Source organism: Amia ocellicauda, chromosome 10 (genome assembly GCF_036373705.1).
Source record: "Amia ocellicauda isolate fAmiCal2 chromosome 10, fAmiCal2.hap1, whole genome shotgun sequence".
Classification (NCBI taxonomy): Eukaryota; Metazoa; Chordata; class Actinopteri; order Amiiformes; family Amiidae; genus Amia; species Amia ocellicauda.
In genome coordinates, this window is record NC_089859.1 from 302,742 (window position 1) to 320,554 (window position 17,813).

The 17,813-nt window shown below is 39.9% G+C and overlaps 3 protein-coding genes across 17 annotated transcripts in view; 2 read left to right on the forward strand and 1 right to left on the reverse strand.

The window, feature by feature from the left end:
* Positions 1–1,188: 1,188 nt before the first annotated feature.
* Positions 1,189–5,305, reverse strand: nek12 (NIMA-related kinase 12). 3 transcript variants are annotated; one of them, XM_066714651.1, is made up of 5 exons: positions 5,107–5,305; positions 4,717–4,888; positions 3,050–4,246; positions 2,433–2,636; positions 1,189–2,121 (listed from the first exon to the last, which is right to left on the reverse strand). In XM_066714651.1, the coding sequence occupies exons 3-5, from the start codon at positions 4,224–4,226 to the stop codon at positions 1,967–1,969; spliced, it is 1,536 nt and encodes a 511-aa protein (XP_066570748.1). In that variant the 5' UTR covers positions 4,227–4,246; positions 4,717–4,888; positions 5,107–5,305; the 3' UTR covers positions 1,189–1,966. The 3 variants fall into 3 exon arrangements, with proteins under 3 accessions (XP_066570748.1, XP_066570747.1, XP_066570746.1); XM_066714650.1 differs by having other exon boundaries at positions 4,717–5,305; XM_066714649.1 differs by lacking the exons at positions 4,717–4,888; positions 5,107–5,305 and adding an exon at positions 4,492–4,679.
* Positions 5,306–5,584: 279 nt separating this feature from the next.
* pin4 (protein (peptidylprolyl cis/trans isomerase) NIMA-interacting, 4 (parvulin)) lies at positions 5,585–8,322 on the forward strand. The gene is made up of 4 exons (XM_066714652.1): positions 5,585–5,903; positions 6,205–6,272; positions 6,524–6,643; positions 7,728–8,322. Exons 1-4 carry the CDS (start codon positions 5,864–5,866, stop codon positions 7,884–7,886), a joined length of 387 nt encoding a protein of 128 aa, XP_066570749.1. The 5' UTR covers positions 5,585–5,863; the 3' UTR covers positions 7,887–8,322.
* A 4,373-nt stretch (positions 8,323–12,695) lies between these two features.
* The window catches only part of acsl4a (acyl-CoA synthetase long chain family member 4a), a 29,668-nt gene continuing 24,550 nt past the window's right edge, over positions 12,696–17,813 (forward strand). For 3 of the 13 annotated variants that reach the window (XM_066714654.1, XM_066714659.1, XM_066714665.1), the window contains exons 1-2: positions 12,698–12,877; positions 16,944–16,973. The gene's annotated coding sequence lies outside the window, so the exon portion shown is untranslated. Of the gene's footprint in view, positions 12,878–13,336; positions 13,495–16,943; positions 16,974–17,813 lie in introns of those variants that run through there. The other 10 variants (XM_066714655.1, XM_066714660.1, XM_066714666.1 and 7 more) reach the window with 4 other exon arrangements.

Genomic DNA, 17,813 nt, shown 5'->3' on the forward strand with positions numbered 1-17,813 from the left:
CCTAATATATCCCACCCACTGACAGGTGCCATGATAACGAGATTATCAGTGTTATTCACTTCACCTGTCAGTGGTCATATGTTATGGCTGATCGGTGTATGTATATGATACATAGTTAAACATCCTGCACATAACAATATGCTTTAACACATGAGTTTCTGAGACATTAATAGAACCTGACAGAAATGCACCATGTAGTGTTTATTTAAGTGTCCAATCGAGAGGAGGCCATTCGCCCCATCGTGCTCGTTTGGTGTTCATTAATAACTAAGTGATCAAGGATCCTATCCAGTCTGTTTTTGAATGTTCCCAAATTGTCTCTTCAGCCACATCGTTTGTTCAGATTGTGACGCCTCTCTGTGTGAAGAAGTGTCTCCTGTTTTCTGTCTTGAATGCCTTGAAGCCCAATTTCCATCTGTATCCCCAGGTGCGTGTGTCCCTGATCTGGAAAAGCTCCTCTGGTTTGATATGGTCGATGCCTTTCATGATTTTGAAGACTTGAATCAAGTCCCCACGTAGTCTCCTCTGTTCCAGGGTGAAAAGGTTCAGTTCCTCAGTCTCTCAGTAGGACATTCCCTTCAGACCTGGAATAAGTCTGGTTTTAATGTGTGATTTAGAATTATTACAAAATACAAGAATCTGACATTATTAGGAACCTGTTTTATTGACCCAATCCCTACTCTAGTTAAGACAGGAAAGGTAGGTACTCATGTGCCATAGGTCAGAGAACAGAATCGCTGAATTGTCAATTAAATATTGGTGCCTTTGTTCCCTGTTTAGTTCTCAGAGTGAAAGAGCTTAGTCTGTGCATTATACTTTAAATTTCTGCAGCCTTGCTCGGTGATAATCCAGGGGTGACTATTTTGTATATTTTCCAGTTGTTGGTTCAATATGTGCAGTAAACGCATGAGCGAAACCTGAAATCAAAAGTGGAAAAGAAAATCTCAGAGGAACTGTGCAGCTTTACAAGTTCAGTTTTTTTTCCTTTCAGGTAAAACTACAGGGACTGAGGCTGAACAGGGTTTAAAATCTAAAGGATAGAATGTAATTCTTGGTTGCTTTTCTTCTCCCTTGAGTCACTTTCGGCTGTTAAGAGGAAGTAGGTGTTGTCAGCAAGCAACTGAACTACAAACACATGACCCTAGTTGTAAATATCATGAGAACAGAAGAACAACAAAATACTTGCAATCTCATTTAAAATTAGATCTTTATTTTTATTTTTTTAGTACAGACTGAAATATTTAATATATTTCTACACACATTTAGTTTTGTTTTTGGGCAATGCCACTGCAGATAGCAATGTGTAAACTTCCTGGAAAAATAATTGTAATTACAAAAACAAGCAAAAGAATGTTGGCTTCTTTTTGCTGTTCTTAGATCATGTTTAAAAAATGTAAATGGAGAGATCAGCAATGTGTCATTTTATCATCAGTGCTCTTGCAAATTAAAGACCAAACTAATGTTTAAGAGCTTTTTACAAACAGAAGATTAACATAGATTAAAAATAATTAGGCTATAACAATATTAGACGCACCTCTGTTTTGATTTTTTCGTAAGTCAAAAATAAGTCCCATCATCCCCCACAGTGAGATATCACTTTAATAGCCTGAGGAAAAGTACACCAAAAACACCTCATTCTCTGGATTATTGAATAAATTACTCTAAAATCCTCTTAATTCCCTGGGTGGTATTTATTATATAGCTACATACAGCTGGTAGATGTATAGCTCCCTTAAATGCAACAATATGCCTGGTGTAATACCAGAGTATTTTACTAGATTACTTTCTTTGTTTTCCAATTACATATTCATAAATTAAATGGTTATGAATATTAATGCATTCAAAATGAGAAACTACTTACAAATATTAACCTAAGACACGCAGCACCAATCCCTTAGCCTCTCCGTAATTGTGGGCCTCCCATCTAGGCCTTTTTTTCTTCTTCTCAATGCCCAGGGACGTATATCTAAGCTGATTCTTGGTCGATGCTGAATATGATGTAGCAGGTCTCAAGACGGTCAGATCCCACGTTGTGTTGAAAGTGCGGCTGCAAGTCACTGGGCGTCAGGCCCTTTAGGAAATGCGAGCTGATCTCCTCAAAAAGCTCCTGGCCAACGTCCTCTGTAAGGGTCAATTTCCAATAATTAGATCTCTCAAAATATTCTGTATCAAGGCATTGTATCTATTGTATTATTTGTATTACTCTGGATTCCAGTATCGGCTGCAGCCAAGATCATACCCAGGTTAAATCCTCGAGGGAAATCTCACCTGTGCAGTTTGCCGATTATAAAATGTTACTCAGTGAATTTGTTGGTCACTTTGGCTACAGACACATATTATAATAATACAATTCAAAATGTGCATCAGCGCAAACGGCAGCCCTTCCCTGTGTGGCTGCTCTCTGACTGCAGGCTGCGAGTCTGAAGCCTTACCTATGCACTTGTCCCGCAGGGTTTTGAGAGTGCTGGACAGGCCCCCCTCTGCTCTCATCTCCAGCTCCTCCTGGAAGGCGCTGTTCTCCGGGGGGACCTCCATGGCGATCCTGGCGTTGCTCACCACCTCGGTGAGGTCGTCGTCCTGCTCCGGCTCCTCGAAGTCATCGGGGTACTCCCCCAGGTCCACCTCATCATGACAATCTGCCGGCGGAAGACAGTGAGCCCAAAATCGTCTACTTAATCTTTACACAGAACAGTTATGTCTTCATGATATTATTACTACTTCTTTTCAGAATATTTACATATTATGTAATATATACATACTTTATTTCCATTTTTATAACAATTGTATCCCACACCTTCTTTCCCGTAGATTATGTATTGCAAGTTAAATGTGTAGATAAACATGGAATTCCATTTATGACTCTCAGATTTTTTTTAAGGAATCTTATAGTGCTTTTCTACTTTGATATGAAAGAAATTGATTCATGTGCTTTCATTTTTGGTTGGACAAATCATATTTTAGTAGAATAACAGAAAACTGCTAAGCCAACATTTTATTCTGGTTCTATTGAAACCCCCATTCAATATTAGACCTATATTGACTGTCGTACCCTCCAGCTCTTCTGGGATCTCTTCATTCTGCACAATAGCTGGGTTGGATAACTCGCCCTCGATGTCCTCCTCAATAGAGGACAGACTCTCTTGGTCGTCAAAGTCTTCAGAGTAGTCGGACTTGTCTTCATTGCTGGTGGGGTCCCCTCTCTCATCTGTCTGCAACACGTCCTCCTCAACCTCCTTAAGCTCCTCTTTGAGCAGCAGGGGAGCCGACCTTGCTCGGTTGTTTTCGATGTCCTTGCTGTGACCGCCAAAGGCAGTTTTGCTTCTGTATGCTGCTGGTGCACCCCCGCTCCCAGCGCTACCTTTAGTCGCATGCCTGGAAGCCAGATTATATCTTATTAGCTCTGTCTCTTGATGCTTAATAAAAAGTCCAAGATGCTCTTGGACATAAGGCACATTAAGGATACAGCTGGCACTGGGTCTATCCTCTGGCAGTAAACTGAGCATCACTTTAATTAAATTGTGCAGGTCTTCAGAGTATACATCGGGCACCTTGCTGTATTCCCCTTTGACGATCTTGTAAAACAGACTTAGGAGGTTGTTGGCGTTGAAAGGTGGCCTTAGGGCGCTTATCTCAAACAAAAGGCACCCGAGTGCCCAGATGTCCGATTTGGAGCTGTAAGGAACATCTTGGCAGAGCTCTGGGCTGAGGTAGCTGGGCGTCCCAACACATGTGCTAGCCATGTCCAGAGTGTTGTTCATGACCTTGGAGATGCCAAAGTCCCCCAGCTTTACCATGCCTTTCTTGGTTAGGAACACGTTGGAAGTCTTAATGTCCCGGTGGAGAATTTTAACAGAATGTATATAATTTACAGCCATGGCAAGCTGTACGAACCATCTCATTACGTCATGCTCAGAAAAGTAGTCGTCTCCCTGTCTGTCCTTGACGCGATCGTCCAAAGTGCTGCCGTCACAGTAATCCATGACAATATAGATGTGCTCGTCTTCAGAGTCAAAGAAATGGCCATGACAGGTGACGATGTGGGGATGCTTCAGCTTTCTCAGGATCTCAGCCTCCTGCAGCACAGCTTCCTTGGTTCTTGCTTTTCGAGCGCTGTCGATCTGTATCCTTTTTATGGCGTAGAGCTTCTTGGACTCGATGTTTTTCATGAGGAAAACGTCAGCACTTGCTCCCCGGCCGATGGTGAGAATCTTCTCATACATGTCCATGGCTTGCGTCTGGATTAGGACTGTGGAATAAGTTAAAGGACAAAAAGCAATACATTACTGAAAGGTCATTGCAATATTAAGATATAATTAAATATTAATTTCCTTAGACAGTTTCTAATTCTGGAGCAGTTTGGAGTCACTGTTGACATCACTGTTTGACTGTATAATAGCATGCACAATAAAATGTGGGCACATGACCAAACCCACCTGTTTTTAATGGGGGAAAAAAAAAACACCAGTCCTACGTTTTTCTAGCAAAACATACCTTTATTTGACATTTGATCACATATTTTGAGATTCCATATTCAACCTTTAATCTTCAAACAGTTATTTTAAATGAATACTATATCTCCGACACCCGCCAGTCCACAGCCTTTCTGCAGGCACTGGCGCCACGTCTCCCTGGCTACTGCACCAACACAGCCCCGTCCTGTCACAGGAGGGTTCGGGCTCATCTACATTTCGGTAGAAAGGAAAACGACATACTCACCAGTTCATAAATATTGCATCCAAAGTCACCTATTTAATAGCAAAGCAATGTTTTATGTGAAAGTGTAAAGCACGTTGCTGTCGCTGCACACTGGAGCTCAGTGTTGAAACCGGCCCGAGCGGCCCTGGCTGCCGGCGGAGCAGCGCCTCAGGTGAGGCGGACAAACAGCGCGCTGTCACGGGAAGGGTAACATAGGAAAGACATGTCACAGTCAGGTTGACATACAGAATCCCACACACACCACTATCGTTTAACATATTCCCACGAATCTCGTCGTTTTCAATAACAACTCCATTTTAAATAAGTGTTGCATTTTAGTGGGACCGATAATAAACAGCCCGGGTTTCGCTGCAGCTCAGCTGCCTCAGTAAATAATGACATCATTCTCACGGGATTGCGTAGCTGCTTTTCTCAATAGCAAACGGCACGGCCACAAAAAGGGAAAGGAACAAACTTTTATTGCGCATGTCTCATTATACAGGTTGGTATTTTGCAGCACAGCAACGCTATCTAATAACTGCCGTGACAGTGCATGTCTACACTTGTACAAGGACTTGAACACAGAAGTCCTAGCAGTTCAGCCAGCAAACCGCCGTAAACAAGCGTCATCGCCGCTTATCTTCCGTGTTTCCGCGGTGCATTGTGGGATTGTAAGGAGTTCCGGTTCCTATCTCTATAAAGGAAAACCTGCCTAATTTCATATTGAAAGCTGTTTTAAAAACAATTGCATTTATAACACGATACACCCGGATTGTATTAGACACCCCCTCGACATATACGCGTGATTATTTCAATGAACATGGCAGGACAAGGACGCTAAATCTGTGGGATCTTTGGTGGTCCTGAGATGGGACCACTCTGGGGTCCTTCAAAACAAACTCATAAAAATCACTTCACAGGGTGGCCAAACTTGAAAATAACATTGATCTATTAGTGATAAAACAGGAAAAGAAAAAATAATACAACTCTGCTCCTTATAGAAGGTGTGAGCAAAACTATAACAACAATAAAAATGCATAATTAAACATGTTATGATTTTATGCCAGGCATTGCGCTGGACACGTTTATACGTCTTTCGGGTCCTTTCTGTTCTGGCTGAATCTTGTGCTTCTCGTCTGAGCAATTTTGTTTAAGTTTTGTTAACACAATGCCACCGAAGCAGGGCAAAGGAGGTAAAGGTGGAAAGGGTAAGTCGTCTTGCTGGATGCATTATTTTTTAACCTATTATATTTTGTGTAGCAGTGTTGTCTGTCAACAGGTGTTATTTTATAAAGACCTACAGCCATCACTGCACCTTTTGCATTGCACGCACAGTTTGTGAACTGTTCTGCTCTGGCATGTCCTGATGGTATCTGATGACAGGGTTGTATATGTATTTACTGAATTATTTGGAAACCTCAGTCAAATCCAGATCTCTACTTTGTTACAGTAGTTATATATATATATATTTATTGTATTGTACCATTTATCCTTGTGAAATGCCTCCAGGTGCCGCCGCGTCAGGAAGTGATGATTCTGATAAGAAGAAGCCCCAGAAAGGAGGCACTTCAGTTAAGGTATGTTGTTTTATTATGTCACAGTGGATATGATTTGTGTAGAGTTTACTTTCACTTTTATTTGTATGTTTAAAGAGAAGATAAACGAAGGGTGAGAAACTAAGTAAGATTAAAAAGCTCTTCCCAGAACATGTTTGGACACACTTTGTAAAGTTATTTTTCATAAATTGCTAAAATAATCTAATAATTTGAATGTACTTTTTAAAAGTTTATCAGTTTGCAAATTAATATGAATTGAATCATCCCCCCAGGTCAGACACATTCTCTGTGAAAAGCATGGCAAGTGTATGGAGGCCATGGAAAAACTGAAAGCTGGAGTTCGGTTCAGTGAAGTGGCATCTCAATATAGTGAAGACAAAGCCAGACAAGGAGTGAGTGTGAAGTCTCTCTACCAATATGTCCATATGTGTTTACTTGTATAAATAATATATGAATATGGTTAGGAATGAATGCTTTTTCTTGCATGATTTTCACTGTGAGTCAAAACCTTATAAAAATATCTTATTGATCACTTTTTGACCATTAGCCTTAAATAGTCATCTATTTATACTGATAACAAAAAAATATATAATAATATAATAATGTAATCTAGTAATGCACATATTTCAAATGGCAAGTCTTGAGACTGGGGCAGTGCATTGCTTTCAAAACCAGTTGCTCTTCTTTATGATAAGTCAGTTGTGTTCTAATTTCTGTAAAGGAGTTGTTGTTTTGTGTCAACACAACCATGGTTTTAGGAATCTTAATGTCTGTTGGCTGAGGGCACTTTTGTTTGTCGTCCCAGGAATGTGAGCACCACAACAAAATTGCAGTAGTTTACTACTTGTAGTACTGTCAGTTGTGCTATAGGTGGAGTTAGAGAAGCAGCTAAAACACTGTATTTTGGATGATCATGAGTGTAATTCAGATTTTCATGCAGAGCTTCATTGGACATGTCTTGGATAACCAATGCCAGTATTTTTTTATTTTTTTTCCAAGAACAACCTTGATTGTAAGAGTTTTTGAGTATTTAACCAACCACAGCATAACTCAATATACATCCCTTGTATTTTCTCTACAATATTTCCATGCACTTAAAACTTGGGATTCTGCATCTTCAGTTTATTATTATATTTCTTAGCAGACTCCCTAATCCAGGGCGATTTACAACTGTTACAATATATCCCATTATTTTTAACATAACCATTTTAAATTGCCCATTATAATAGCTAATAGTTAAATCTTGCGTTCCTTAAAACCCTTTTCACAAAGTAGGTGTAATCCATCTAGCATATTCTTGACATCCTATTAGACATACTTAAAAAAAAAAAAAAAAGTATACTTGGTCACATTTTAATTATTGCTTTGATAAAATGTGGTTTCATCTTCATGTCTGCATCCCTATTGAAGGTCAGGAGGAAAACCCAATCTGAATATTCACGGTACTGACTCTGTTTCCTGTTTGCCGTCTCTCAGGGGGACCTGGGCTGGATGACCAGAGGCTCCATGGTGGGTCCTTTCCAAGATGCCGCTTTTGCTTTGTCGGTCAGCACTATGGACAAGCCCGTGTACACAGACCCTCCGGTGAAAACCAAGTTTGGCTATCACATTATTATGGTGGAAGGCAAGAAGTAACATTTTTTCAATATTGCAAGATAATTACACCCTGAAATCCATCCACACTTCACCTCCTCCCCAGAATATTATTTGATCTTGTAGATCTTGCCTCAGTAAATGTTTTGAATGCTGAAAATAGGGCACAATATAAAAAGCTTTGTTAATACATACATACAGACTGGAATGGGCTATCAAGGACAACAGGAAACCGCTGAAGTGGATGTATGTGAAGTATGGAGACTAATTTGTCTAATTTGAAGACTTATTACACCTTTTTCAAGATTGGCCAAGCAGTTTTGAACTTGAACAACCCTTTCTAAATATACTGCTTAGCTCCTGAAACATTTTTGATTGGAGGAATCTGATTGTATTCTTTCCTGGAGCTGGTTTCTTTATACAGTCAACCTTCTGTGAAGTTATGGGTCTAATAATAAATTAATAAATTGAACTGCAATTTTTCTAAAGGATCCTAGTAGTATACTAGTTTATGCACACACACACACACACACACACAGACACAATGGATCGAAAGTTGTGAATGGGGGAACGGTGCAGTTTGGATATTGTGAACAGTCATTCTCACGCCTTACTTGGCTTTGCTGGAGAGAGGAAACTGCCCCTAACTTACACATTTCTGAGATTAGCCAACAGACAAGCAGAACTAAGCATTACGCAGCCTTTGAGTGTTGCGTCTGTGGTTATCAAACACCTCAATAGCTTCGAGCAGGATCTCCAACCCTGGACACAATCCAACAGGTTTTATATTTCACCTTTAAAGTATTGCATTTATATACATTTTAAAATTCATTCTGATCAATGAAGCAGGTGGTTTTATGTAAGTTAATTAAGTTAAGAGATAATTTGGAACAAAGGCTCGAATACCTGTCAGCTCCGAAGGGCGAGAGATCCCATCACTGGAAATATAAATCGCTGATTTGATGAATAATTAACTTGTTCCCAGTGGATTATGGTGACGTACAGAACTAGCACTGGGGCTCCCGAACACCAAGACCTGTGAATATCTGTCCTCACTGTTTTGGTTTAGTTTTTGTAGCATTCGTTTCACATTTCCCCAAAGTGTTCCCATGTGACCGAGCACAGAGTCATGTGGCCAGAATTCATGTAAGTGCACCCTGCATCTGTTGCAGCTCAGGACTCCCATTGGCTGTTCGTAGGACGGATGAGCCAAGGTGTTCAATGAGACGCTTGTGTAATCAGTGAAGTGGCTTTGTATAGCTGCCAAAGGGCATGACTCACACAGTATTGAGGTTGGATACAAGTAGCATATGACATTTTCTGTTTAGGTTTATTTAGGTGGGTATAAAGTCACATCTCCACAATAACAGTCACATGTGATATAGTTTTTTGTATGTGTTTTCTGTTTAGGTTTTGAGGTGGGTATAAGCCATGCCTCTGCAATAACAGTCACATGTGATAGTTGTGATGTACAGCTCTGGAAAAAATTTAGACCACTGCAAAATTATTAGTTTCTCTGGTTTTACTATTTATTGGTATGTGTTTGGGTAAAATGAACATTTGTGTTTTATTCTATAAACTGCTGACAACATTTCTCCCAAATTCCAAATATTGTCATTTAGAGCATTTATTTTCAGAAAATGACAACTGGTAAAAATTACAAAAAATATGCAGTGCTGTCAGACCTCGAATAATGCAAAGAAAATAAGTTCATATTCATTTTTAAACAACACAATACTAATGTTTTAACTTAGGAAGATTTCAGAAATCAATATTTGGTGGAATAACCCTGATTTTCAATGGTTGGGTGACTTTATGCCACTCCTGGCGCAACAATTCAAGCAGCTCGGCTTTGTTTGATGGCTTGTGACCATCCATCTTCCTCTTGATCACATTCCAGAGGTTTTCAGGGGGGTTCAGGTCTGGAGATTGGGCTGGCCATGACAGGGTCTTGATCTGGTGGTCCTCCATCCACACCTTGATTGACCTGGCTGTGTGGCATGGAGCATTGTCCTGCTGGAAGAACCAATCCTCAGAGTTGGGGAACATTGTCAGAGCAGAAGGAAGCACGTTTTCTTCCAGGACAACCTTGTACGTGGCTTGATTCATGCGTCCTTCACAAAGAAATCTGCCCGATTCCAGCCTTGCTGAAGCACCCCCAGATCATCACCGATCCTCCACCACATTTCACAGTGGATGCGAGACACTGTGGGTTGCAGGCCTCTCCAGGTCTCCGTCTATCCATTAGATGACCAGGTGTTGGGCAAAGCTGAGAATTGGATTCATCAGAGAAGATGACCTTGCTCCAGTCCTCTATGGTCCAATCCTTATGGTCTTTTGCAAACCTCAGCCTGGCTCTTTTTTGCTTCTCATTGATGAAGGGGGGGGCTTTTTTTTTGGTTTGCACGACTTCAGCCCTGCCCCTAGGAGCCTGTTTCGAACCGTCCTCGCCGTGCACTTCACCCCGGCTGCCGTCTGCCATTCTTTTTGTAGGTCACTTGATGTGGCAGTCATCCTGGTCAGTGGAGAGTTATTTTCACCCTCGGCCGGTCTGTAGCTTTGTTGTCCCCAATGTCTGCTGCTTGACCTTGTTCTTATGAACCGAATTTTAAGGATGGAAGCCACCCGGCCCTCACTGTATCCCTCTGCCAGTAAAGCCAGAATTTAACCCTTCTTTTCCTCACTCAAAACTTTCCTTTTCAACTCTTTTGACATGCTCAATATTTATTTTTGATTCCAATTACTTTTGAGGTACTACTAGCACTGTTTTTGCCATCCAGCTGGTCCTATTACAAGAGGATAGTGATGATCTTCATTTTTTCCAGAGCTGTATATGCGTATTAGTTGCTATAATCATTTATGAAATTTGAGGGTTTTTGGCTACAGTTCTTATTGACACCTGACTTAATTTTCATTAATTCAGACATATCCCAGGACATAATGTTCCCAGCTTTTCTTGTTGATATATTTCAGGGGCTAATTGTTTGAAATAAGAGGTTTAAGTTAATTCTATCATGTACACACACCAGTAATTTGAAGCCGAATAAGTTGCACTATACTGTTACATGGCTGTAATTGGACCACTTGACACGTATTGGCTTTATTAAAATTTAATACTCCACGAAAACAGCCTTCCAACTCATCTGACTGATGCATTGATGCTGTGCTTAAGTGTCATAACCTGTAAAACTTATTACTACCTTAACCTATTACAACCAACAACACATCTCCTTTGTTGTGCTGTAATTATCAGATGCCCTTGTGAGCCCATTTTTGCCCTTAAAGCAGACTTGATGACTCACTTTATGACTATCATTACATATCAAGAAGGCACTCTATTGTACTCTTGCCTTTTTAGTAGCCTAACATGCTGTCAGTGTATAATGAATGGCCAGCATTATTTTTCTTCAAATATGCCATCAGGCTCTTGCTTGTAATTATTTACAAACTAGATAAACAGTGACACAAAGACAATGAACGATATCAGGCTGTTACACTTATTCTGTTAGGGGGGGATAACAGGGTGGTTTTTGCATAGGAAACAATGCCTTGTTTTGTGGCTTGGTGTCTTTTTACAAGTCCGTCAACATGTTTCAATGACAGGATGAGACATTTCGGTTGCTCTGGTTTTCATGAGAAAAGAAAGGAAAACCACCTGCCATTCTGTAAGTGTGCTTTTAATATGTGTGGTATACATTGTGCTGCTTATGAATCATGGGTTAACAGGACACGAATAAGCACCTTCCTTCTTAAAAAAAATACAAATCCCTAATTGTGTGTACAATATAGGAAATCAACACCCCGGAAATTCTGGATAAACCGTTAGAATTATTAGAATTACACATTAGAATTCTGATGCAATGACCAGTCTTCCACAAATCTAAATCTTCCTATATCCTATAATTTCTGTAATGACTGGAGTCTCAAAATTCAAATTAGGATGTCATTTAAAACAATCTTGAGAAGTGTAAAGAAACAGACTGAATATGCAGGTGTTTTTACAATGGCTTTACCCACAAGTTCAGGGAAATATAAAATAATAATATAACTTATTTTGATGGAACAATATTGACTGAAATCTGAATTCATGTTTTGAAGTCTTCAGTCCTATATGTGATGTTAATTTGTATGCATGTACTAAATGTTTAGGGAGAGCTTCTTATGTGATGAATGTCTGCAGTTGAGATGTTATGGCAGTTGGCTTTCTCCAGGCTATTTACTACCATGCATTTCAGGTTCTGTCAGTGTCCCTGTGAAGTTCATGAGGAGAAATCAGTCTATTTGCTAAAGATTATAAAACACAATAACCAAAGGGCAAAATGCACAATGTAAAAAAAAAAAAAAGGGTTTATGTTTGCATCACTGCTCAGTTGTATACATTACATGGGTTGGAATCCTATTTGCTTACTGGTAATATAAAAAGGTAAATGTACAATGCCCTTGGGCCTTTGTGTATTATTAGAAAGCTCAAATGAAGAAGCTAATGAGTCTACATCCTACAAAGCTCATATCCATACTAATCGTGGGTGGGTATTTATATCAGTTACACTACATTGAAATGGAAAACACATTTGAATAAGTATCCAGTGCAACCGGCTTCTGCAAACTATTCTTTGGGACAGATACCGTGCAGCATTTCTCTAAGTAATTAAGGTTTATAAAGCTAAAAATATGTCGGTGGTCTGTTGTCACGTACAGATGCAGCTCATTGAAATAAAAATGACAGTAATGAAGTGATGACGCCGACCGGTGGGCTCGGTGGGGGCGGGGCTAGTATCCCTGCTCCTATTGGCTGCAGAGCGATGGACTCAGATGACGTCTCGCTTCCGGGTTCTCTGTCTTCCCCGGAGGGTGAGAGGTTACTCTCGGTCAGACGCGTCTTCCCAGAGACAGCAGCTCCTAGCGCCGGCCTGGACACCGGCCCGTTATTACAACAGCAGCTCCGCGGTGAGACTGGACACCGGCCCGTTATTACAACAGCAGCTCCGCGGTGAGACTGGACACCGGCCCGTTATTACAACAGCAGCTCCGCGGTGAGACTAATCTTGATATTCCGATAGCCGAGCAGCTGTGCGTGATGCCTGTCTCAGTGTAACTGACCACCGCGAAGAAGCCGCGCGTTGGTCCCCGGCCGCCGGGCTGCTGTGTTGCTGTAAATCAGCCCGTTTGATCGCATTGCAGCGCAGAGTCGCGCCGGGGATGGAAACGTGTCCGCGCTGGGCTGTGGCTCAGCCCGCATCTGCACGTCCTGAGCCGCGGGATGTGTCGAGAGCCAGACACACACATTAGCATGTTTTAAAAAGCCGGGACAATAGTATTTGCAATGGCAGTGTTAGCACATGCGCTTTTCTAATTCGCCCTGCCCATGTGCACGTCTACCGGATCGATATTCGTGTGGTGCCACTGTCTTAACTGATCATAATACCTGATCATAACCGGAAATGTGCTCAGACCCCGCCCCCGGCGCGGGAAGTCGTGGGTTTCAGTTTAATTAGTATTCAGGCCACATGTCGTGTATATGTTTCCCTTGGAAAAACGTAGCGGTTTAAAGACAATTATAGTATACTTCTAATGAATACTCAGTATTAGAAATCGCAATCTATCTATCTATATATATATCTCCATATGTGTGCGTGTAGCCTATGTATACGTAAGTACTATCTATATGTATCAATTTTGTATGTTGGGGACTTTTTTGATGTATTAAATCTAAACTCATGTGCATGTTGCTGGGGTTGTGCAAAGGGACTCATTGTGGATTTTAATTTCCTCAGCTTCAAAGTTGGGGCTTTCCATGACAGCATGGTTGATGAATTGTTTAGTGTGACCCCACACAGGGTTGTGGGCTGACACTGGAGAAGTGGCTGCTAGTGTACCAGATCTGTTGATATCCATGACCTGCTCCTTTTGTTTGGAAAAAAATTATACAATATAAAGTCACACTTGTATTTGACTGCTTTGTAGTTTTCAATATTTAGTTACACACTGATTCTTTTTTTTCTATGAGTTGTACAAGTAAAAAAGGTTTCAAACTGATATGCTTGCTTTTGTGCTAGCTGTTGTAAATGTAACTTGTTGATTATGTTTTTACTAGTGTTTACTGATGGCTTTATGTGAAGTTCATTTTAAAGATATGTTTGAGTGGGATCTTCCCTGTCTTCTCAAGCAGCAGAGACTGCAATAAGACATGTGGCAGAAGAAAGGGAAGCTGACCTTTAAAGATAACTTAATATTCTCAAAAGAAAACATTATTGATAATTGTGTTTAATACTAATACAAAATGACTTTGCCTTCTCAAGAATAATGATATACAAATTGTACTCATTGAAAGTTTGCTTTGTCATCATTCAAATTAAGATCAGTTTTAAGAGCTTTGACGTAGTCATGCTGAATGATCATTGGTAGAAAACATGCCTCAGCATCCTGTAACGCACTGAACATCAGGCGATGTGGTTTCTGTAGTGGCAACAGTCCACATGTCACTGACTGCATTAAAGATCGAGCAGATGGCTCTAATTGTCCTTTAAAGGGGTTATTTGGGGTTTGCTTGAGTGCCCTGACTGTCCAGGAAAGTGGATGATATTTGAGCTGTTTGATAAGAAAAGGCATTTATTATAATCCAGTGAATTGTCTGCTTATGATTTGAAATAAGAGTTGAATGATTTAGGGACACCTCAGTTCATGTGGCTCACGTGGGCAGTTCCTCCTTTTCTTTTTCTTATTTTCCGTTTTGCTTGAGTCAGTGAGTTCATTTTCCCCCTCCCCCTCCTCTCCGCCAGCCGAGGTTACTGCCGTTCAGAGCCTTGCGTGGTGAAGGGGAGGAGATTGTCTTGTGATGGCGAATGGGCTGCTGGATTGATGAGTCTGGTTACATGGTGTATTTGGCTATGATGTTGATGCAGGATTTTATTTCTAGGAACAGTAGGATTTTGATACCTGTATTATACATTGCAATCTCTTCAGAATCTCAACATTCAAGATACAAGAGTATTTTCCTGACCTGTAGAGTTAATGTTAAGAGCCACAAAAATAACAGTTTAAAAATGTATTGAAAAACTGGAACAATGCATTTATTGCGACACATTATTCTGTACCTAGACGATGGATATATTGTGTGGCAGAGATAAAGTATAATTTCCATGTTCCTGTAGGAAATGCTCTGTTACTAGAAATGTTCAAATTTTATGCTGATATGAAAACAATGTTGTACAATGAAACATGTTTTCCATTAGTGTCTTGCCAGTAGGTAAAAAAAAAAAAAAAAAAAAAAAAAGAGGGGGGAAAAATAGTTCATGATGAAACAATAGCCTATTAATAATTCTAACAGTTTAATATGAGGAAATATTATTTTGTTAACCCTTGAGGGCATCCAACCAGTGAAGAAATTAATCTGCTTGTTCGCTCTATTTGTTTGGTCTCTTTGCAGGTGCCGTGTCCCAGTCGTGTGCGTGAATTAAGCTCATTATGCATTTACCATGGTGACAGCGTGCACATATTAAACTACCTAATTATCATGTCAGTGCACTGTAGTGTTCCCAACGTGTGATTCAGTATTCTTCAACACTACTTCCACTACACTACACTGGTTTTAGTTTTGGGAGGTTAGTTTGTGTTTAGTGTGGATGCATTTTAAAATAAGATTCAGGGTTGTCTGGTGCTGATTTGACCGTGCTATATGTATATATTTGTAATTCAAATAGGATTTTGAAATAAATGTCTACCATTTACATCTGTAACTTCCACTCTGTATAAAGGCACAGCCTGCATACATGAACAATTTCCTTACGTACAGGCGTATGTAGGCTATTCACAGAGTATGCAAAAGTAGATGTGTGTAAATGTGATTTACAAATCTTGTTCAGAGCGCACGATGACTCGGTTGATCAGCATCAGGCTTCTGCAAGTGAGAGCCTCTCTTCCACCTGTTGTGACAGCTGCTTGCTCAGAGATGGTGTGAGCAGGAGCTCCCGTGTGATTGGATACCTGCGAGCTCTGGGTGGCACAGAGCTAAAGACACTGCGCTATTGGCCACCGAGTGAACATTTGAGATCTTGCAGTGGGTGGGGGCAGGTTATCAATCAATGTGAAATTCAGAACTAGATTTGAAAAGCTTCATGTTTTTTTTTTTTTGTTTTTTTTTAAATATATATATATATATATAAAAATGCTTGGCCCCTGTGGTTTGTAGGATGCTGTGTGTAAGTGTGTACTTCCCTATTTCCTAACAATCTTGTAGCTTTTGTAATAGAGCATGTCTCGCTTTCTATGCATAAATGAAGTCACCCTCTTATTTCACAAATGGAGGTCTAGATTCTATCTCTCTTGTCGTCTCTAAACCTGTGGCTGGGAAGACAGCTACCTGTTTGCATATTACTGTGATTCAGGCACCTTCACTAAGATTTGTCTAAATGGTAGTTCTGCTTGTTCACAAAGGAGGAAAGTCAGGGAATACCATTATATCGACAAATGTGATCTCATTCGAATACAAACAAGGGAGGGAGATGACCGTCTGTGCATGGAAGTGTCCATGTAATATGTTATATACTGTAAGGAAGCCATGATTTGGTGGTGTATTTTGTATTAAAATAATATAAACCAACAGATACAAAGTGTGACTCCCTGTTAACCCCAGTGAAACTTCTGAACCGCGTGGTCGGTAATATTTTGAGATCACAAGGTATCACGAAGACAATTAATTTTAACCGTAATCAGTATTACATTTCTCAAATATGCTGTGCGTGATATTTGCCACTAGCTATTGGACAGTGTAATCGTTAGCCTACATGTGGTACACCTTCATTATAGCCAACAGATGGAATTGACCTTGTCAGTAATTAATAGAGACGACAACAAGGTTTGCTCTCAGTTGACTGATATTTGCACCTCATCCACCGGCCATGTCTTCGTAAAGAGAGTGGGATGTCATACAAAACCCAGAGATAGAATGTTTGAGTCCAGAGAAATTATATTTCATCTTTAAATATACTTATATACAACAATTAAATTATAGTAAGAAATGTGCAATCTATTCCTCTACATCAGTGCAGACTGTTACTGGGTGTATCCGCATTAACAATACTTCTTGTTTGCTTCCTTTAGGTGTGTGTACCTTTAGCTAGACTTTGACTGGTAAGTTTTTAATCTTTTTCTTGTTTAAACACATTAAAAATAAATATATATGTATACGTATATATGTATAGGTATATATGGGTCACACAGTAATCTGAACAAAGTAAATATTGCTTCACACCTACTTGGCTGGTTAAGCATTCTTACACTCGGGTACAAAGGGTTTTTATCTTTATTGTACATGAATATGTAGTAGGTCAGGTCACTTGGAGTCAGGCCTCTTTGCAATCATTGACAGTCAAATAAAGACTGCAAGAGTTTGACGTTTCGAAATCTTTCAATGTAGTTTTAACAATTTAAAACAGGTTTGTCAAAATCCTCCACTAAAGAGCAAAATACTTATTCATACTTATAAGTGCGGGAAGTTTATAAAAATGTGATTAAATATAATCCGAATTTTAGATCAGACCCAATATTAGGTTGTCGCTGAGTTACACAGCACTTTTTCCTCACCTAGTTGAGGAATACCTGGTAAAGACAGTTGCCAGATTCACAGACTGAGCTATATCCACCTGTCTGATTTGGATATGCTCGGAAGTGCAGGCCGATATTTAAATGGAATTTGAATTTGAGCAAGTAACCATGGACGGTAAATAAATAGACAATAAATCCACCAATGAATGTGAGCATAAGATAGAAGAGCATTGTTTGTCGCCCCTTTAACTTCCCAGGATATTACAAAAAAAATTAAAAAAAAAAAAAAAAAATCTTTGCATAATTCAAGTGAAAAGGAGAAGTGGGTTGTAGTAATGGTTACGTAATCAGTAAAAATAAATGTACAGGCATATTATTTTCTCTTAAATTAAAATTAAATTACAGAAATACAACTACTTCGATTTC

Coding starts and splice junctions, on each gene's coding strand:
- nek12 (XM_066714649.1), bottom strand. Junction 2,637..3,049: donor GATCCCAGAAGAGCTGGAGG/GTACGACAGTCA, acceptor TTCCGCCGGCAG/ATTGTCATGATGAGGTGGAC. Junction 2,122..2,432: donor CCTGCGGGACAAGTGCATAG/GTAAGGCTTCAG, acceptor TGACCCTTACAG/AGGACGTTGGCCAGGAGCTT.
- pin4 (XM_066714652.1), top strand. CDS start 5,864: ATGCCACCGAAGCAGGGCAAAGGAGGTAAAGGTGGAAAGG. Junction 6,273..6,523: donor AAGGAGGCACTTCAGTTAAG/GTATGTTGTTTT, acceptor TCATCCCCCCAG/GTCAGACACATTCTCTGTGA. Junction 6,644..7,727: donor AAGACAAAGCCAGACAAGGA/GTGAGTGTGAAG, acceptor GCCGTCTCTCAG/GGGGACCTGGGCTGGATGAC.